Genomic DNA, 22245 nt, shown 5'->3' with positions numbered 1-22245 from the left:
CCCCTGATTTGACTAAACCAATGGCAATCCAGTTTGTTTCTTTTCAGAAAAAAAAAGAGGCAGATCCCTCAGGGCATTAGATTTCTAGAGAATTCTCAGGGGGAAGATCAGGATGGAGAGAGGTGACAAAAAGAATGGGATAAGAATAGGAAGTGAAAGAAGAGGGTTTTCCAAACGAAGAAGAATTCATATTGGCATGAGACTATGAGGAATAATGGCAAAAATATTAATTTATGCATACCAACTCTTCTTGTTAGTGTTCAGTTCTGACGGACTTTTTGTGACCATAGGGTCTGGTTTTCTTGGCAAAGAGTGGTTTGCCTTATCCTTCTCCAATGTGTTTCTACTTTTACAGATGAGGAACTGAGGCAAATGGATTAATTCTCTTGCCCAGGATCACTCAGCTAGTAAATGTCTGAGTTGGGACAGAGAACTCATTTCTTCCCGATTCCAGTCCCAGTGGCCTATCCACATTATCACCTAGGTGCCCTCACACTCACTTTTACCCCATCACAAATGAATGGGAAATAATCCCAGCAATGGCAGCATCTCTGCCTCAGTCTTTCCCCATTCTACTCAGCTGTCAAGGCGATTTTCCTAAAGCCAAATCACTTTACTACTAGAGGCTCCCTATCACCTCTAGGATAAACCTTATCCCTTTCTAGTCTCTTTACAATTTATTCCCTCCCCCATACTCTGAGATCTTGTGAGCTGGTCTCCTTTGCCTTCATCTTCCAATTCCTTCATGTCTGGAATTCATGTCCCCTTCTTAACTTCCCTGAAGTCTCAGTAAAAATCTTACCTTCTAAGAGAAGACTTTATCAGTCCTTCTTGTTCTTAGAGCCTTCCCTCTGAGATTATCTTTAATTTTCCCTATATATACCTCAGGCTTCGAGCCTTTTGAGAGCAGGGATTATTTTTTTGTCTTCACAACCACAGAGTTGCATGGCAGTTAGAAGCTGCTACCAGCCTGACTCATTGAAGAGAATAAGTGATTTGACCAGTGGTAGTATCTACCAGAGGTAGGATCTAAACAGAGATCTTGGTGCTTGAGGCTGGTCTTCTACTCCCCATTCCTCTGTTCTACCATATTATCCTTTGAATGTATGATGGGGATGGGAGTGACATCCCTAGGATGGAGATGAGGGAACTGACAGTAGACCCCTACCAGAGTTGGGAAATCAGTATAATTGCCAAATTCTCTTCTCCCTTGAGGGATTCTTGTATGGAGGAAGAAGCAATGATTCCAGGTATGATTAGGATCTATGAACAGTTTTGATAAAGTTGCTCTTGAGGCAGCTAGGTAGCACAGTAGACAGAGCTCTAGGTCTGAAGATAGAAAAACCTGAATTCAAATTTGGCTTCACACACTTTACAAGCTGCACTTATTAGCTGTGTGATTCTAGCCAAGTATAATAGTCTTTGCCTCAATTTTCTCATATGTAAAATGGGAATATAATAGCATTTATTTTGAAGGATTGCTGGGAGGATCTAGCACTTAACACAGTGCCTGGCACATAGTAAATACTATATAAACTTTGGCTATAATTATTATGATTATTATTGTTCCAATTTACTAATTGTGGATGCTCTGGAATATGCAATAAGCCAACTCCTTTGGAAAGGCACAAAATCTCAGAGTTGGATGGGATTTCAGCGATTGAATTCAACTCATATCAGAACCAAAAATCACTCTGCAAGTTCATTGAGTTGTTATCCAGTCTACTTGAAGAGCTGTAATGAAAGAGAGCCCACTCCCTCTCAAAGCACTAAGAATACCACAAATCCACCTGACTTGTTAATGAGTTTGTGCTCAAAAGTGAGAGCAGGCTGAGTGAGGGGGAAGGGAAGTAGGGCATTTAGGTCAGAAAGGGTCTCTCCCTCCCTGGGGCTATTGCGCTGGTTCACTTTTCCAGAGGCACTGCCAAACTCCTTCAAATCAAAGCAAAAGGAGAATTTCTTTGGAAACTTTGTAACCTACCATTAAAACAACTGTGTGTAGGAAAGCAATCGTTTGTCCTAAATAAGTGACTTATGACTGCCCTTGGTACTCTGGATTTCTTTTTAATTACAGGCCCGTTTTAAACATACAAACACACAGGGCCTTTGAAAACTTAAACTCATTCTTTGTATAGACATTCTCCTGAACACACACACACACACACACACACACACACACACACACACACACGTCTCTCCCCCTCTTTCTTTCTCTTTTAATATATAAACATTGGTCTCTTACTCATATACTAAATTTCAGCCCCTTATCCCTCCAAAAGGGATAAGATCCTACAATCAATATGTACCACAGAACTTCTCTTTCTTCATCAGGGCTTACAGAATAAGTCTGTATTCAGGTTACTTTGATGATAGAATTTAAAAAGGAAAACCTGCCTAAGCTAGTGAGTTGGGAGACCTCTGCTGTGCCCTATGTCATTCAGGAGTGCACTTAGCTCTTAGCAGAAACAGTAGGTACATTATGAAACCTTTGTGATTATTTTGTACACCTACCTCCAGCGCCTCTCCCATACCTCCTGTTATGTACAGAGGCATTGTCCCTATTCTTTCTCCTTCAATCAGTGTTTTGGCATTCTTGAATCATTTCAGAGGCAATCTACTCCCTAGAAGACTATTTAGCATCATGGAGGCTAAGTTCACCCTTCCAACATCTATTTCCTTTTGACTTCTTTTTCCTGGGTTGGTTTATAAATGGTGGAAAATTCAAGGGACAGGTAGATGACTTTAGGAATTGATTCCTGAAATCAGGATTTCCTTGACCATTTCTAGTTTAGGTTAAGCTTCCACAATGATTTATTATTCCCATTACATTTTATAGCTTCATCTCCAGCTCACCAATGTTTTAAAATGTAGTTGATATGTACATTTGGTTTGAGAGGGAAGATTACATAGAAACAATCATGTTTCTCTCTGTGTGTCCCTTTCTCTCTGTCTGCTATCTTTTCCTCCCTCCCTCTTCTCTTCCTCTCTGTCTCTTTGTCTCTGTTTTTCTTTGTCTCTTTCTGTTTCTCTGTCTCTCTCTCCCTCTCTGTTTCTCTCTGTCTCTCTATTTCTGTCTTTCTCTTTCCCTCCCTCTCTCCTCTCTCCCTCTCTGTCTGTCTCTGTTTTTCTCTTCCCCCCTTCTCCCCCCCTCACTGTTCTGGAAGGGAGGAATGTGATAGTCTTCCTCCTCTCTTTTGGTACCCTTCCCCTTTCCATTCTTGTGCTGGGTGTAGTAGGATGTCCTTGGTTTAAAGAAGATATTACTGCTTTAGGACATGGAGTGTGTGCTTGTGTGTATAAGATACAATTTGCATAAGAGACACATACAGAAAAACAGAAAGAGACGGTCCTTAAGAAGTCTCTGAACCAACTAGATAAAGGTCACCTACAGGATAAGGAAAACATAGGAGAAGGAACTAGCTGAGAGCTTTGATTGGGAACTACAAGAGGAATGTTTCCAAACCTCACGAAGTACCATTTGATGGCAGAAGTAAAACACCTACCGGGGTCTGGTGGACTATTATCTAGAGAAAATGGGAGGCAGCATCCTAGCAACCAACTAATTTACCCCTTGTCCACGCTTCCAGCTAGTCTCTCCTCCCTCCCAGCAAAACACAAGAGGCCAAGTGGCTCTCGGCTGTGTAGGCGGGACCCAGTTCTTCAGTTGCCCCAGGAAGCTCGGGGGCTGCAAGTGATGGGAGGGGAGGGGAGGAAAGGGGAGGGCCTCAATCAGCTCTGTCTGAGGCTGTGCTGGCCCTTTAAGAGGGCTCGCCCTGTGCCGCGCTGCCAGGGTCTGCCTCTCTACGAGTGGCTGCGGAGGCTCCAATAAGCGTCCCAGCGCCTCCCCGCCAGGCCCTGGGCCACAAATCTTAGTCTTCTGCACTTGACAGCGATTGTATATAAAGCTCCCAGAGCGCGCGCTGCTCCGGGAGACACAGGTAGGAGTTGGGGGGAGCACAGTGTGCGCTCATTGCTTAGGGAGCATTTTAATCCCTCTCTTCCTTTACAAGCCCCGAAGCTGTTGTTCCTCCAGCTGGGTGCAGCCGTACCACCCCAAGAGCAGGGGAGCTCTCCTTTCTGGGACCCCTTCTGTGCATAGCCCCCGGCGCCATGCTCTTGTTAGGCATCCTTGCCCTGGCCCTCGCAGGGGCCCCCGCTCGCGGTACGGACCCAGAACAGGAGATTGTGGTTCCCATCCGGCTGGACCCGGACATCAACGGGCGCCACTATTACCGGCGGGGTCCCGAGGACTCCGGGGAACAGAGACTCATCTTCCAGATCACCGCCTTCCAGGAGGACTTCTACTTACACCTGGCTCCTGATGCCCAGTTTCTAGCGCCCGCGTTTGCCACTGAGCATCTGGGTGTCTTCCAGGCCGGAGTGTCTGGGGACTCTCCCGACCTCCGCCGCTGCTTCTACTCAGGGGATGTGAATGCCGAGCGAGACTCTTTTGCAGCTCTAAGCTTATGCGGGGGTCTTCGTGGTGCTTTTGGCTATAGGGGCGCAGAGTATGTCATTAGTCCTCTGCCCAACGTCAGCGCGCCTGAAGCGCAGCGCAACAGCCAAGGTGCACATCTTCTCCAGCGCCGGGGCGCCCCTGGCCGAACACCAGGGGATCCTACCTCCCGCTGCGGGGTGGCCTCGGGCTGGAATCCAGCCATTCTGCGTGCTCTGGACCCCTATAAATCCCTTCGGTCAGGCTCGGGTGAGAGCCGGCCACCCCGAAGAGCAGGGCGGGCCAAACGTTTTGTGTCCATTCCGCGCTACGTGGAAACACTAGTCGTGGCTGATGAGTCGATGGTGAAGTTCCACGGTGCGGACCTAGAACATTACTTACTGACGCTGCTGGCCACTGCCGCGCGCCTCTACCGCCATCCCAGCATCCTCAACCCCATCAACATAGCAGTGGTCAAGGTGTTGGTCCTCGCTGACAGAGACAAGGGGCCCAAGGTCACAGGCAACGCGGCGATGACCTTGCGCAACTTTTGCGCTTGGCAGAAGAAACTCAATAAAGTAAGCGATAAGCACCCCGAATACTGGGATACAGCCATCCTCTTCACCCGGCAGGTGAGTTCTGGGCTCCTCTTTAATCCCAGATATTTCCGCTACCCCTGGGCTACTAGCAAGTTTCTTTTAATTGGCTTTTAAAAATCTCTTTGTAATTTAGGCATTCTTCCCCCTCTTCTTCCCCCTCCCTTCCCCAATTAATCAAGTTCATTTCTGCAGTTTTAAGCTTTATTATCTGTGACCCACTCCAATTCTCTCTAGTTCGGATTATTGTCCCATAATCCCTGAGGGTTCGGGAGGGGGAGAAAGGGAAGAAAAGGATTTCCGTTTATTTCTAAATCTTGCTGCCACCTCAGTTCCCTACTTTGCCTCCGCCCTCTAACTAGGTTGAGTCCCCAGGTCACGTTTTGGCAACGCGCTTTGAGGAGGGTTGGTGCTTTAGGGAGGTGTTGCCCCAAGTGGCCAATCAGCGTCTGAGCAAACCCTGGCACTCGATGGGCTGGAATTTGGGGAAACCGATGGCTAGTTTTCAATTCTCACTGAGGCCGAGAGGAGGCGCTCTGAGGATGGTTGGTGGAGAGCTTTCAAGTGCTGGAGCTGTTAATGTGGGGGTGCAAGAGTCCTGGTCCTGGGCGATCTCCTTCCATTGGTTAGAAGACTGGAGAGCGACAGTCTCAGTGTTAGCAAACTGGGCCCTCTGCAATGTTGGGGTTAGTATGGCATCCTACTTGCATAGGATTCGGATGGAAAGAATTGCTGCCATCCTTTGGCTTCTGGGCATCAGTCAGTGCAAAGAACAGTTCCTCCCTAGCGCCCTGGGAACGCGGTCAGATTCATGTCTTCTGCTGCTGCCTTCTCTTAACTTGGCCTTTTGTGGGTGAGTCTGTTTGGTTCCCTAAAGGACGCGTCTCGCTGAGAGCAGGCTGTTTAGTTGAGGCACCTGTTTGGGAAGTGGGGTGCCAGGGTCCCAACTGATGAGCATTCACCTCTGCACCAGATTCAGCTCTTGACTTTGGCTCCATAGGGCACGGTAGTTCATATCTGTTTCCCATTGAAACTATTTAGTCCTGCTTTTAACATCAAAGCCAAAAAAACTGCCTTTGTTTGCACTAGTGTTTGAAGTGGACAGATGGGAGAAAGAACTTGTTTGGGAAGGTGTATTTGCAGGGAGGGGAAGAGGAATGCTTGAAAGGGAGTAGAGAGATTCACAGGTCAGGAAAGCCACTGGGGTTTAAAGCCATCTAGTTTTGGATTTTGAAATTCCCATGCCACCTAGGGGTTGGTTCTTCGTCCCATCTATTGGAGTCTTCAGGGAGCAACAATCAGAACCAAATTTGACATTGTTGATGCTTTCAAGAATCCAATTCTTTCTTAAAGATTTTCATACACTGGCGGCTGACCCAGGATTTCAGTCTTTGAGAAGTGACTTTATCATTAATCCCTTTTTCATTTCCTATAGAAATACTATTTTAAAAAATCTGTGGTTCAATTATTTAGGGTAACTCCCAAGTGAGTTACCCTATGGGAAATTCCCTCCACTGGTTCAAGAATTGGCAACTTTCAGTCTTAGAGAGTTTCCTTGGAATACCAAGAAATAAAGTGGTTTGCCCGGTATCACCCAAGCCAGTAGGTTTCAGAGGGTGGGCTTGAATTTGTTTTTCTGACTTTGTGTTACTTTATCTATTATACTGTGCTTCCACTCATGGCCAGAATATCTGTGAATAAGAACTTCTTTTAGCAAACTCCTCCCACCACCTGGTTTCTCTTGGGAGCTGCTTGGCCTGTGGTAGTTCTTTTACATGAATTCTTTCAGAGTAGGAAAGTCTGTTGCATCTGCTGGGCTTCTACACTATTGACTCATTTGGGGAGACCATACAGGGAGTGTCTCTGACCCATTCATAAAACCCATCTCTACCCTCAGTTTGGTGAGAAATAAAGCAAGTCCAAGAAGAGGATGCCTATAACCACCAAGCAGCTAGAGTTACTTTCTGCTTCTGGGCCTCCAACTCATTAATTCTTGCTTTCCCTATGGAAGTGCTCCAGAGTAACGGAGTTTCTTCTCTGTAGTGCAGAGCCAAAACAGATTTTTTGGGAATCACTTTGGGGAGAGCACAGGTCCCTCTGAATATTTAGACCATGCAAGACAGAGGGATCTTGCCCTTTGAAGGAAAAGAAATCAAACTGAATGGATTAGGGCTTCTCAGTGATGTGTTACACCCACGACTTGACCCAAGAAGTCATGTTGACCTTGCATAATGGATACAAGATGTATGTATGACCACTTTGGTTGAAAGCTGTGGCTTCCAAACTGCCTTTCTTCAAGAAGTTACAGAGCAGGACCGGAGAGAAAAGAAGCTCTGTTGGCTGTTTGGTCATCAAGGTATGTGCCTGAGACTAGAGTAATCCCCTTCCCAGCAAATACTTAATGCCTTGCTGCATTCTAAGGGCTTTACCTAGCCCTTCATTCCTGAACCCCCAAGGGCAAGTACAGTATGAGATGAGCGCTCCTACCCAACACAGCTGTGCTTTCTGGACTCCGGCAGCTGAGGTCTCCAGAAACCAGATTGAGCCAACTACCAAAATACTTCAATATAAGAAGTGGGCTTGTGCTTTTCTTTGTAAGAATTACTTGGACTGGTCCTCTGTCTGAGTTCTGTAGTTCTTCTTTAAGTTCTGTTTGTGGTATTAGCAGTATATTTATATTTGGATGAATTTCTTTTCTTCTCTCTCTGTCTCTCTCTCCCTCTTTAAAAATAACTTGCTCTAACTTCCAACTAATTTCTTCTAAATAGCTAACTCTTATTTGCATTTTTCTCTCTTGAAATTTTACTGTTCTAGAAAGGGACAGAAGAATAAAGCATATTTGATGGAGCTGGATATAAAGCACAGTCTTTGCTTCCCTGATTCGAATTGCCACATTGATGGTGAGCCCTTTTGTATCTCAAAGGTATTAAAAAGGTGATAAGTGATGCTTATTTATTTTGATATGGGTTAGCGACTGATATGTTTGATATGTTAGCTTAGGGCTCAAATCTTTTTCATGAAGAATCTGAGCATCAGATAGTGGCTTCCTAAGTACAAGAAGTGACTGATTAAATTATGATTTGCTTGTAGTAGGAGCTTCCCTTGAATAAGACCCATGCTTCTATGTCTAAAGCTGATGGGTTGTCTTGTCAGAGGCTAGTGTCTTTTTGGATTGTGCATAGCATAACCACTGAGAAGAGAAGACCTTGGAAGGATTTGGAGATATTTGAAATGACTAATTATAGAATAAACGTAGCAGATGATGGCGCGTATTCTTCGTGAAGACAGCTTGGTGTACAAATGTCACAAATCTGATGTTGCAGAAGGAACCACAGATGTTCCCCTTGTAGCCATGCTCTCAGAATTAACTTTTCCCTATTTTTGCAGTGACTAAAGACAGGTGGAGTCATCCTCTAACTCGACCAGGTGAGGAATTTTGCAGTCATTTTGAATGAAAATTTCCCTAATGGTGAGAGAGTTTTCCATGCCTTTTTGGTGTGCTGGACAGCGTGCAGTCCTGCTGACTTAGCCAGATCTGTTTCTGTCTTTCTCTTTTACTGCAGGCTAAACATTAACCTAATGCCACCTAGGTAGACCATTATTAAAGTTTGGTGTCAGTCCTTGACCTTTGTTGACTTTGGATGTAGCCATGAGAAGCATGTGCTAAGGGGTTGGTCAGCAGGAATTGCTCTGCTTCCCTGGCTCCTTGTTGGAAATGGAGGAAGCATTTATAGGGTACCTTACTATCATCTGCCAGGCACTGTACCAAGCAATTTTTACAAATATTACATCATTTCATCTTCTTAACAAACCTTCAAAGATAGGGGCTTTATTATTTCCATTTTACAGTTAAGCAGATGAGGCAAGCAGGGATTGCTCAGGGTCACAGAGTAGTAAGTGTCTGAGGCTAGATTTATACTCAGGTCTTTCTGATTTCAGGTCCAGTGTACTACCAGCTGCCTCTGTTGGGGAGTCCAATGTGAAAGGAACTAATTTCGCTACTTTATTGGAAATGTTTAGGTTTGGTTCTTCTCCCTCTACCAATTCTTCTTAGCATTGGCGTCTTCTGACATTTTGTGTCCTGGAGATCTTAGGTTTTCTATTTATTCCTTCTTTGTAGAGGGCTGAAACTATTGGGTTGGGTTGATGCACTGAGGTCGGGACTGCTGAGCACTTGAGGCTAACTACTGATTGGACAATACTCTGTGGGCATATGCTTAGAAAATGGTCCTTTCCACTATCCCTACTGGCTCAATGATTGGTGTACAAAGGATTGTAGGAGGGACTAGGAGGTGGAATAAGACTTGCCAGAGTCACACTCTTGGCGGTAGAAGAGGGGGAAGGCAGTCATGTTTCCATCCTGTTCAACCCTGAGTCTAAGGACAAGAATAAAGACTGAGGACTTTTGCTTATCCTGACTCCGGCTGATTCTGGGGTAACTTGGGTGGTGACCTGGTCATTATACTTCTTCTTTTAGATGCTCAACAATTTTGTTTCTCTTTTTTCTTTTCTTTTTTTCTTCTTTTAGTTCTTTTCTCCTTAACTTCCTAATTTTCTCTTATACTTTTTTCATTTTTATTTTTTTGTCAATTTTTTCATCTATCTATTCATCCATCCATACTTTAATTCATTAATTCTCTCCTTGCCTTTCATAGACTGGAATTTACTTTCACATTTATCGTGGGAGAGTTTTGTCCAAATTCTTACAGCACATTTTCACATAGGTCGATATACATGCATAAATATTTACACATATGCATATATACATGCACACATATAGCCACCTACTGTTGTAGTTCTTTGTATTATTGTTGTTGTTTAAATCATTTCAGTCCTGTCTGACTCTTCATGAACCCATTTGGGGTTTTCTTGGCAAAGATACTGGATTGATTTGCCATTTCTTTCTCTCAGTTCATTTTATAAATGAGAAAACTGAGGCAAATAGGGTTAAATGACTTGTGCAGGATCACTGTTATCAACCATCTGAGACCAGATTTGAACTCAGGTTTTGTTGCACTTTGTTTCTTCTAGTTATTTGTGCACATGCCTTATTTTTCTTATGAAATTGTAAGCTCCTAGAGTATAGACTATCTTTAGATTTTCTACATATTCAGGACAGGAATTAGTACGACTTAGTGACTGTTGAATGAATCAGTGGTAGCTTTTGGTGGCCTTCTTTCTTGCCAGGGCATACCTTTCTACTTGTGTTTTTATTGCATTTCTTTCTGTCTCTTCTGGGAGCTTTTCTGAGAGAGAGTCATCCCCTCTAGCTCTTAACTTATCTGCAGGCTCTCTATTCACTCCCTTTGCATTGTTTTAAAATATGCCCATGTCTTTCCTTCCCATGTTTTAACAGAAATAAAACAAAACATAAAAGGTTCATCTGAGTTTATCAACTTCCCAAGCTGTTGTCTTCTACTTGTTCTCACTATCAAACTCTCAACCAGAGCTGTCTTCTTTCACTGCTTGTATGTCTTTACCATCAGTATGCTTTCTGCCTTTTGACTCCAGAAGGCACAGTGGATAGAGAACCAGGCCTGAAGTCAGACAGGTTCCTCTTCCCAAATTCAAATTTGGCCTCAGACATTTCCTAGTTGGGTAAATCACTTAATCCCTTTTGCCTCAGTTTTCTCATCTGTAATGCGAGTTAGAGAAGGAGATGACAGACTGCAGTATCTCTGTCAAGATAACTCCAAGTGGGGTCATGAAGAATTGGATGTGTCAGAAAATGACAACTTTCCTGAAACGAACCTTTTGAAAGTCACCAATGATTTCATCTTTTAAATTGGATGGCCTTTTGTCAGATCTTCCTAAATGTCCTCTCACTAGCTCTTGTCACCCTCAATATTCTTTCTTCTGCTGGGATTCTGTGATACTTTTCTCTCCCAATTCTTAGTTTCAGACTTGCTGCTGATCTTGGTGATGCTTGTGTGTAATGCATACTGCTGGGGAAGCTGAAGCTCGAATTCAGGAATTCTGAGCTACAGTGGAGCTAAAGATGTTTGGGAGTCTGCATTAAGGTCTGACATCAGCATCAGGAGCACACAGGAGAGCTATTTAGAAGGGGCAAATTAGTTCAGATTAGAAAAAGGGAGCAGGTTAAGACTTCTGTGTCAATTGATATTGGGATGGAGACTGGATGTGAACTTTGTAATGACCTGGACAAGACTGGGAGATCTAATCTCAAGAAACCCTCTGGAAAAACTCCCTTGTTAAGGTGGAGTTCTGAACATGTCACTGTCTGCTTAGACATCTTTTGTAGATCTCTCTTGCCTCTGGAATAAAATGCAGATCCCTTAGTCCGGCATTTAAAGCTCTCTGTAATCTTTCTTCTTCAGTCCAAATGGGACCATAAGGTCTTCCCTTTACTGGACGTTCCATTTTCTTCCCATACGTATTCTTGGGTGCCATCTCCATTCTTTGAATGCCCTTCTTCTTCATCTTTCAGAGTCCTTATCTTCCTCTAAGAGTTAGAAGAGATTTCCCTTCCTCCCTGAAGTCTCCATCTATCTCTTCCTCTCCCCTGCCCATTTCTAGAGTCCTCTTCCTCTCCAGATGACTTTATATTGCACTTAATTGTTGGTGTGTTGTATTCTTCCCCCGCCCTGATAAGGTTCTTCACCACACTTGTGTCATACTTCATCCTGGGATTCTCAGCTTCCAGTACAGTGTCCTGTACAAGGTCAGTGCTTCATAACCGTGGTTGTTTGGGTGCTAGTCTACCTTTCTCCCCTCACATGGATCATTCACTCAACTCTCCAGGGTTGAGTCAGCCTTTTGGGTGGAGGAGGAGGGAGTTGAGGTCTGGGGCCTTTCTGGCACTTTAGAAAGTGAGCCGGGCACTCTGCCACTGGGGCCCGAACCAAAGGCCCCAGGGAAGGGAGGGGCTCAGGAGAACAGCTTGTTTAATCCATCCCTGAAGTTAGCAGATGAGGTTCACTGCAGTAAACGGGGTCAGTGTGTCAGTACAGGTGTTGGGCAAGAAGCCAGGACCTTGGCTAACCGGAGAAGCACGGATCCTGTGCAGAGACTGTGCTTACTGCCTAATCCTTCCATTCCTCTCTCCCCAGGACGCAGCCCTCAGCTTTTTAACTAGTACCAGCAAGTATCCAGGCAGGGGAAGGAGGGGAGATCAGTCAGTCCTAGTAAGCTTCTGATTTCCCTTCCCATTTTCTTTTCCAAGAGGAAGGTCAGGGGGGCATTCCTGAAGAGATGCCTTTACAGACCAACCCATCTTTGGGGCTCACCTTTGCCAAAGTCTGTTCCAGAGGACACGTCAGCTTTTCTTCATTCTTCATTTTCTCCCTGCAGTTATCTTTACTGTCTTATTTATTTCAACCTCTCTCCTATGGTACCATTCTGAAAACCAGTGATTAAAAGGCCAGTGAACTAATCCTCTAATAGAAGTGACTTAATTCTGTTCTTTGGGGAGAATGATCCATCTCCCACTTTGCTTCTCCCTCCAAGTCCAGACAGCAAAGAATTATAAAATTCTTTTCTTCTTACAAGCTATAGCCCCCTCCTTCCTTAAGAATTACAAACAGAAAAGGGAATGTGGCTTTGGGGCTTGGATAAGGAAATGTAAAGATCCTAGATAGCTAGGAAGTTCTTAAAGAGGACTCGGACATTTTAGTATTTTATTGCCTCTAAGTAGGTTGAGGACTGGGGCATATCACTTGGGATGGAAGTTACCCTTGACCCTAACATTTTAATTCAAGGGAAATAGAATTAAGTGAATGAATAAATCAGTAAGCATTTAGTAAACTTATGATATTTGTCAGAGACTGTGGTGGGCTTCAGGGGATAAAAATATCAATAGCATGGTGTCCACCACATAGTAGGTACTTCCTAAGTGCTAGTTGACTGACTCATCTCAAGGATTTTAGATTCTATTAGGGAGAATACAGTGCATTCAAAGATAAATAAATATAGGATGGGATCAAAATAAATGAAAGTAACTTGAGGGGAGTGCACTAACAACTGGAAGAATCAGAAAAGACCTTTTGAAAGATGTGGCTTTTGAATTGAGTCCTGAAAGGAGTGAGGGTTCCAAGAAGGAGAGAAGGGAAGAGCAGTGTAGGAATGGAACACTGTTTATGTAAAGTCATGGAGGTCGGCGATGAGGTGTTGTGTCTGGGGAACAGAAAGGAGACCAGTTCGGTTGAAGTATAGGGTTATAAGGGAGGAGTAATATATAATCACCTGGAGAGATAGGCTGGAACCATATTGTGAAAAGTTATAAAGGTCTGGGGTGTTTGTATTTTATCTAGAGAAATCACAAAAGCTAAAACGAAGCTTTAGGAATATTGATTTGGGAGTTGGTTTGCAGTTCGGTTTGGAAAGAAGAGAAGCACAAAACAGACAGAGCAAAGGTGATTACAGCTGTCCAGATGAGGTGATAAGGGCTGGAATTAGGGAGTGAAGGGGAGAAGTCAAGGAGGTAAAATTGTTAAGACATGGCAAATGATTGGATGGGGTGCCGGGATGGGGTAAACAGTTGATTATGTCTGAGGTGGTAAACCAGCATGACCAGGAAGCAACTACAACAGAAACTGGGAAATTAGAGGGAGAGCTAGTTTTAAGGGGATAAATAGGCTAGGGAAGTAATGATGGATAGAAGAAAAAGCTTTAGGTAATGTGTGGCTGCCTGATGTGACCCCAGTTTCTTTCCTTATAAAATGAAGTTATTAGATTAAATGGCTATTGAGATCCCTTCCTTAAGATCTGTCATCCTTTGACACTCTGGTACTCCCCTGCTCAAGAAGCTTTTGTGATTCCTAATTTTCTCTAGGATAAAATGCAAATACTTCTGACCTTTAAAATTCTTTACAAAATGGTTCCAGTCTATCTCTTTAGGCTGATTACGTATTAATTGTTACTTGTGATAGACACAGGAAGGAAGGTTTCTATTTTCAGTTGATTCCAGTCATTCAATTTATTCCATTGACATTAGTCTGGGTTGTTACTGGGTAGTTCCCGAGGGGGTCAATTGTGTGTATAATCTAGGGACACGATGATTTCTGAAATTAATTTGCTTTGTTCAAATCTGTTCAATACATAGAGAAGGTCAATTTCTCAGGCTTCCTTCCTTTTGGAGGAGTAGAGAATAAATTAAAATTCAGTAAGTAGGAATAGTCTTCCACTTAGGTTCTACTTTAGAACCTTATAAGTTAAGTGGCAAGTCTAATAATTCAATTCAACCAACACTTTTTTGGTACCTTTTATGAATGAATGAATAAGTAAATGAAAGTCCTTGCTATTAACCAAGTACTGTGCTAAATGCTACAAACACAAATACAAATGATAGTCCTTACCATCAAGGAGCTCTTTATTCAATAGCATTTTATTTTTCCAATTACATGTAAATAGTTTTCAACATTCATTTTTGTAAGATTTTGAATTTTAAATTATTTTTTCTTCCTCTGTCCTTCACTTCCCTGCTTCCCAAGACAGCAAGCAAATTTCTTTCTCTGTTCGTGCCTTTTCTCTTGGCATTCCACCCCTACCCTCCAGCCCAAAAAAAGACCCCTCAAAAATCACCAAGTAAAAACCAAAGAAGGGACATAGGGAAAGACTGCCACTGCTGCCAGATTGAGTGCTTGGCTTGAGACCTCTGGTGCTGAGACCTTTGCCTCCTCCTTGCTTCCCTGTCACTGGTAACACAGGTTATTCTTGAGTTAGACCTGCCCCCTTCCTCCATCAAAGTGGAAGCTTATTCCTGCTTTTCTATCTCTCCATGTTTTCCAACCAATTTACATTATGTAAAAATCATTTGACTGAGACTGATCCACTTATGTAAAGTGAGAACTGTCTGTAATATCTAAATGTTATCAATGATGATCACTGTGCTAAAGGCTGGGAATACAAGGGAGGCAAAAGACTCTCTGCTCTCAAGGAGCTTCCTGTCTAATGGAGATAATTTTTTTCTTTTCTTTTTTTATTAAAGTTTTTTATTTTCAAAACATATTGCATAGATAATTTTTCAACATTGATCCTTGCAAAGCCTTGTGTTCCAAATTAACCCCCTTTTCTCACCTCCTCCCTAGATGGCAAATAATCCAATATATGTTAAACATGTTAAAAATATATATGTTAAATCCAATATATGTATACATATTTATACAGTTATCATGTTGCACAAGAAAAATCAAATCAAAAAGGAAAAAAAAAATGAGAAAGAAAACAAAATGCAAGCAAACAACAAGAAAAAGAGTGAAAATGCTATGTTGTGGTCCACACTCAGTTTCCACAGTCCTCTCTCTGGATAAAGATGGCATTCTTTATCACAAGATCATTGGAATTGGCCTGAATCATCTCATTGTTGAAGAGAGTCACATTCATCAGAACCAATCATTGTATAATCTTGTTGTTGCCACATACAATGATCTCCTGGTCCTGCTTATTTCACTTAGCATCAGTTCATGTAAGTCTTTCCAGGCCTCTCTGAAATCATCCTGCTGATCATTTCTTTTCTTTTTTGTGTGTGTTTTCTTGTATTTTCTCTATTTTGTTTTTTTATTATAGCTTTTTATTTACAAGACATATGCAGGGGTAATTTTTCAGCATTGACAATTGCAAAACTTTTTGTTCCAACTTTTCCCCTCCTTCCCCCCACCCCCTCCCCCAGATGGCAGGTTGATCAATACATGTTAAATATGTTAAAGTATATGTTAAATATAATATATGTATAATGTCCAAACAGTTATTTTGCTGTACAAAAAGAATCGGATTCTGAAATAGTGTACAATTAGCCTGTAAAGAAAATCAAAAATGCAGGCAGACAAAAATATAGGGTATTGGGAATTCTATGTAGTGGTTCATAGTCATTTCCCAGAGTTCTTTTGCTGGGTGTAGCTGGTTCAATTCATTCCTGCTCCATTGGAACTGATTTGGTTCATCTCATTGCTGAAGATGGCCAGGTCCATCAGAATTGATCATCATATAGTATTGTTTTTGAAGTATATAATGATCTCCTGGCCCTGCTCGTTTCACTCAGCATCAGTTCATGCAAGTCTCTCCAGGCCTCTCTGAAATCCTCCTGCTGGTTATTTCTTATAGAACAATAATATTCCATAACATTCATATGCCACAATTTATTCAGCCATTCTCCAATTGAGGAGCATCCACTCAGTTTCCAATCTCTAGCCACTACAAAAAGGACTGCTACAAACTTTTTTTGCACATGTGGGTCCCTTTCTCAGAGACAATTTTCAAGCAACTATGTACATATAATTTGTGTAGAAGACATATTGGAGCTTTCAGTTCAGCATTAGCACTAAGGGAGATCAGGAAAGGCTTCCTGCAGAAGGTGGGACTTGAGCTAAGACTTGAAGGAAGCCAGGGTGAAGTGGAGGGAGAGGAATTGAGACATGGGGGACAACCAAGGAAAATGCCCAGAATTGGTAGATGAAGCATCTTATGTAGGACGTAGCAAAGAGGTCAGTACTCCTTGACTGTAAAATATGAGCTGAGTACAGATAGGGTGTAAGATGTAAGAAGTAAGGTTTAAAATTTAGGAAGACTGGAAATGTAGGAAGGGTCCTGGATGGGAAGGGCCTTTAGAGCTAACCAGAAGATTTCATATTTGATCACTGAAGCCTGTGGGACTCACTGCTTGAATTGGCCAGATGTATGCTTTGTTTGGGAAAATCAGTTTGAATAAGTGGAAGATGGACTGGAGAGGTGAAGGACTTGAGAAAAGGAGACTAATTGGCAGGTTGTAGAAATAAGTCAAGTCTGAAGAGGTGGGGTTTGCACCAGAGTGATGGAAATATCAGAGGAGAGAAGGGAATGTATAGGAGAGATTTTGGGAAGATAGAAATGGTAGCACTTTGTCAGCTGATTGGGTATGACACCTTGGCTGGAAGCCTGGCTGATTGTATGATGTCTACTTGGAAGAGGGGAAGGATTTTGTTTTGTTGGAGGAAGATGATTATATATATATATATTTTTTGGAGAGAGAACGCATGGTTGAGCAGTTGGGTGGATGCAGTGGATAGAGCTCAGCACTTGTAGCCTGTAGTATTTGAGTTCAAATCTGATCTTAGACACTTAGTAGCTGTGTGATTTAGCACTAAGCAAATCACTTAGCTTCAGTTCTCATCTGTAAAATGGGAATTATAATCTCTCAAGAATGTTGTGAAGATCAAGAATTAACATAAAGGAGAGTAGGTGACTAGAAGTGTTTGCTGTAGGTAATTGCTTGTGGCTGAAGTCCAGGGTGGGAATGTACAGAAGAAAATATAGAAAGTATGTGTGTGTGTGTGTAGAAATGTGAGCTGTACTGATGAATAAATTGTAGTCAAATAAGAAAAACCTTTGAAAAATGATGTTTCAGGGCTGTGTAGATTCCCTGGTCACCAGGGGCCTTATGAGGAAGGACTAAAGAAATGGATGATACAGGAATAGTGAAGTTCTTAACTGAGATGGAAAAACCATCCTTCTGGGGCCATCCTGAGAAGGGGACAGCAGCAATAGCAGGGAAGATAAATGGTAAGTGAAGCAAGCAGGAGGACTGTCGGGGAATGTTCCTGCCAGCCCTTGGGAGCCATAACAGATTCCATTCTTGAAGACCTGGACCAGACAGAAGGAGTTAAAGAAATCAGAGTGCATTTGGAGTTCAGTCCAGATGGGCAGAGGCATTCAATGCTGTATGTGAGGAAGAGCTAGAGCTGGATGCTTCTGGGATTCTGAACAACTGCCACAGGCCTTGAACGCACACAAGGCCTTGTGCTTGCCCGTCATGTCCCCAGGGGACATCCAGAGCCTGGGTCCCAAACTAGCCACTCCCTGTGATGACATGAGTTGTTGATGGACAACGGTTCTCAGCTGTACCCCAGCCCTCATGAAGCTGGTTTGAGCCACGGGAATCGGGATTTCTTGATGGAAAGAACAGGTTGCTCACCAGCCAAGGAAGGTTTTTGTGGTAGAAGAGGAAAACCTCTTTTCCTCCCTTTAGTTCCCTGAGGTTTTTTCTAGACACAAATCTTGGTTGATTTTTCCTAATAGAAGAGGCAGAGCATGAAAAATCCCAAATGACAGATTATTCCCAAATCTATGATATTTGGGTTGGGAACACATGGTGTGATTGTTTTGTTTATTTCTCCCAGCATATTTAGCCTAAATAGAATTCAGTAGGGCAATGTGAGAAGTTTTTATTCTCTTTATGTGTCTCTATTTCTCACTGCCACCCTCCTAGAAAAGACCCTTATTTGCACTTGCCTGCACTATTGCAATAGCTTGCTAATAGGTTTTCCTCTGCTGTCCCCTGCCTCTCATCTTCTTTTATAGGAAGGGGGAATGAGGGAAAGAGGGAAGAGGGAAAGAGGAAGGAGGGAAGGAAAGGGGAGGAAAGGAAAGAAGGAAAGAAGGAGAAAAAGAAAGAAAGGGAGAAAAGAAAGTGGGAAGAAGGAAAAGAAGAAGGGAAGGAAAAAGAGGTTGAGGGAGGAAAGGTAGGAATGAAGAAGAGGGAAGAAAAACACTTATAAAATGCCTATTATGTGCCATTCACAGTTTAAAACATTTTACAAATATCTCATTTGATTGTCACAACAATCTTGGGAGCTAAGTGCTGTTATTACCTCTGTATTATAGTTGAGAAACGTGATGTAACTTCTGGCTTTATAATAGCTAGAAGAATCTTTGTTCTGTATAGATCTTCTCATAATACTTTCCTGCTCAAAAATTTTAAGTAGTTCCTTATTCCTCAAAATATAGGCATAAACTTTTCTATCTGGCACTCAAGGCTCTCCCTTATCCAGCTCCATCCTATCTTTTTAGCCTTGCCTTATATGATTCAGACTTTGTTTCAGTCAGACCACACTCTCCTCTGTTTCCTGAGTCCTTCTCATGCTTTTCTACCTCCATGCACTTTTTTATGTTGTCCCTCTACATGGAACGAATACCCTTCCTCCCCATTTTTGCCTCTTGATTATTCTCTATATACTCTAAAAGCCAGCTCAAGGATCAATAAATAACACCCCTTTCTCGGATCTCATGTAACACTTTAGACAGCTCTTCCATGAACTTATCATATTAGATTGTGTTATTGTTCTCTATATTTATTCCTTCTCAGAATTGGGGTGATGAAGAGGATAGGAGTCAGGAAAATCTGGATTCACATCCTCCTCTGATTCATATTGGCTGAGTAACCCGGAAAGTAACCTGCATCTGTAGAGGAGTAACCTAAGTTTCCAACTAAAACTGGGCTTTTTTGGATGGTGCTGCTTAAGTGGGACTCTTTATTGGTGGAAAGAAAGGTGATACAGGACTGATTTTTGACTGTGAGGGGTGTGTATATTCCTTGAGTTTAAAAGGAGAGACTTTTTCATTCTTTCTTCAAGATTCACACATGGTTCCAGTCTCTCTTCAGGATCGACTCAGACACGAAGAGAAAAGAGAGAAAGACTATGCAAGCTGCAGATATATAGGGGAAGTCAATTCCTCAAAATGTCCCTGATTTCCAGCTTTTCTCCTTAGAAACTTTAGGGAATTTTCCCTTGTGGGAGAATGAAACCTCTCTCTTGGTTGAACTAAGATCTCATCTCACTCTTGTGTGTTTTCTAGTATGTTTTACTCTGTATGACTTCTCTAATTTCTGTTTAGTATCTGCTTGGATAAATGAGTTTGTTCACCATTCACTATTTGTGATTGGTTTATTGTTTAACCAGTGTTGGTGAGAAGGGCTCAAGCTGGTGAGTGTAATCTTGGCAACCTACCTTGGCAACCCTACTCCCATGTGAGCTATTAGGAAAGTGGCTTATTGTTTTGGAAATGATTGAAATGATTGTACCTCTAGACCAGCAACATTTAGAGGCAGATAGAGATAATTCCAGTCCAGTACCCCTTTGTAGCCTAGAAGAAAACACCCAGCCTGGCTTTTTTCCAAGGGCTTCCCTGGCTCTCCTCTTTAGTTATCTTATTGGCTTTCCTCCTCTTCTCTGGGGAAGTCCAAATCAATCAATCACCATTTATTAAGTGCCAACTATGTGCCAAACCCTGTACTATCTAGCCATGTTTCCCAGGAACTGCTTATCTAAATGTATAGCTATTCCACGTCCACATGACCTACATGAACAGCACACCTGTTTTTGCCAAGAGAATCTCAGTTTTTACTCCCTATCCCTATATTTGTGTCTTATCTCCCAGTTGTATTCTAAATTCCTGAGGACAGGGACTGTATTATATAAATCACATCTCCCCTAGATGATATCATAGTATTCTTCACATAGTAATTAGCTAATAGATATTTGTGGTGGTATATGAGAGAGTGAGTGTGTATTGGGGGAAGAAGAGGCTATAAACTGGTTCAGGAATCGGATAATTAGTGAGCGATGCTTTATCCACCTCTGAACAACCATATGTGTATACCTGCTCAGGTATAATTGCATAAGAATTGAGTATACTTGATTGGGCTCCATGTAGACAGACTTACAGATAGATGGATAGAACCTTTTCTCTAGAAGGGATTTATCCACTATGACAGGAAAGAAGTTTTCTTTTTTAAAGTCTCTACAGAAGACATAGGAGAATTCTGAGTTCCAGTGTCTGTTTCCATCTTAGTTTTTAAGTGATCCTAGAGATGTACATCTGTCCCTATTCAGGGCCAGGCTGAGGGGACTGGGGGAGGAGCAGGCACTCAGTCTTGGAGCCTGGTATGGCCAAGATGCTTGCTAAAAACGGGCTCCTCCCCTTCTTCCCTAAAAATACAAAACTCTATTTCAAGCCACTTTTATTGGAAAGGGAACAAGGAAAAAACAAAGAATGGGGAATCATAGAATGTTAGAACTGGCAGGGACCCTGAAAACTTTCTCACTGAACCCCTTCCTCATACAGAGGTCCAGAAGGAAGAATTACAAGCCTGAGGTTGCCCAGCAGTGACTCTGCTGCTTGCTCTCTATGTAATTTATTGGCAGGTCCTATAACCTTTCTCTGGGCCTCAGCTACTTCAGCTGCTCCAAATGGCCTTGGGGGACATAGAATGGGCAGCTTGGTGGCTCAGTGGGTAGGGCACTGGGCCTGCAGTCAGTAAGACTCCTTTTTTGAGCTCAAATCTGTTCTCCAACACTTATTAGCTGTGTCACTTAACCTTATTTCTCTCAGTTTCCTCATCTACAAAATGAGCCGGGGAAGGAAATGGCAAACCATGCTGGTATGTTTGCCAACAAAACCTAAATGGGGCGCTGAAGAGTCAGACACAACTGAATAACAATCATGTTATTATTTGTCGCATGACTGAGAATCCAGGTGTTCCGATTCCTTAGCCAATATTCTTTCCTGTACTTCTTCTCTCATCTCCATCCTGTTACATCCTTTCCTTTCTCTCTCTTTCTGGCTTATGGATATTTCTTATGACTAAGGGCTGGCTAGATTGGCAATTGGGAGTAACATGCAGAGGAGTTCAGTGAGAGATATTTTTGATGTGGATTTTATAAAAGCCCATTTTTTAATGCAGGAAAGTTTTCATTCTTCGTGACAAAGAGGTATTTGCTTTGTAATGTCAGGCCATAGCAGGGAGCTGTGAAGGCTCAGAACTTTCCTGGATAGTGATGTGCAAGACTTTGTCTGGGGTTCACAAATTATCTGAGTTGAGTTGTGCTCCAGGCGACTCTTACCACCTGGTATGTGTTATTTATCTCTTTTCTGTCATTTGTTGAACAGCCACCCTCACCTACTCTACCTCTTCATGTGACTTCCCTCCTGGGATGCTGATTCCATCACAGAATTCTGGGACATGGGAAGCTCTTGGAGCTGTAAGAACTCCCTGCTGTGAGGTCTGTAGATTGCTGTGCATAAGCCACCAGAGTCTGCCACAAGACATACTTTTCTTTTATCTATATCCAGAGATAGTTGAGTCATTAGAAAATATTACTACAAGGTCATGTGAACCCAAGTTTGATTGCTCAACTGATAAAACTTGGAGAAAGTTGAATTAAATCATGATATACGCCTCCTCCCACTCCCCCTTCCCCAATAAGGCAAAGTTTAAAAGGAAAATGGGATCAAGGAACAAGGAACATAATTAGCATAACTGGGGTGAGGAGAGTTTTGGGACTCTCTTTTCCTGTTAGGGAATAATTGGGTATGTGTGTGAAATGTATAGTCTTCCAAATTCTCTTCCCTTACGTAAATAAATAGGAATTTCTGTGAAGTTGATATGAATTGCTGTATATAGGACAGGTAGGAGGACTCATATCTCTGAGTTCAAATCTGGCC

At 42.5% G+C, this 22245-nt stretch overlaps 1 protein-coding gene across 1 annotated transcript in view; it reads left to right on the top strand.

The window, feature by feature from the left end:
* Nucleotides 1-2752: 2752 nt before the first annotated feature.
* The window catches only part of ADAMTS15 (ADAM metallopeptidase with thrombospondin type 1 motif 15), a 39371-nt gene continuing 19878 nt past the window's right edge, over nt 2753-22245 (top strand). The window contains exon 1 of the mRNA XM_051986663.1: nt 2753-5067. Coding sequence (XP_051842623.1) covers nt 4111-5067 — 957 coding nt within the window. The 5' untranslated portion in view covers nt 2753-4110. The remainder of the gene's footprint in view (nt 5068-22245) is intronic.

This window comes from Antechinus flavipes, chromosome 3 (genome assembly GCF_016432865.1).
Source record: "Antechinus flavipes isolate AdamAnt ecotype Samford, QLD, Australia chromosome 3, AdamAnt_v2, whole genome shotgun sequence".
Lineage (NCBI taxonomy): Eukaryota > Metazoa > Chordata > Mammalia > Dasyuromorphia > Dasyuridae > Antechinus > Antechinus flavipes.
This window is presented reverse-complemented; position numbering and strand designations above follow the sequence as displayed.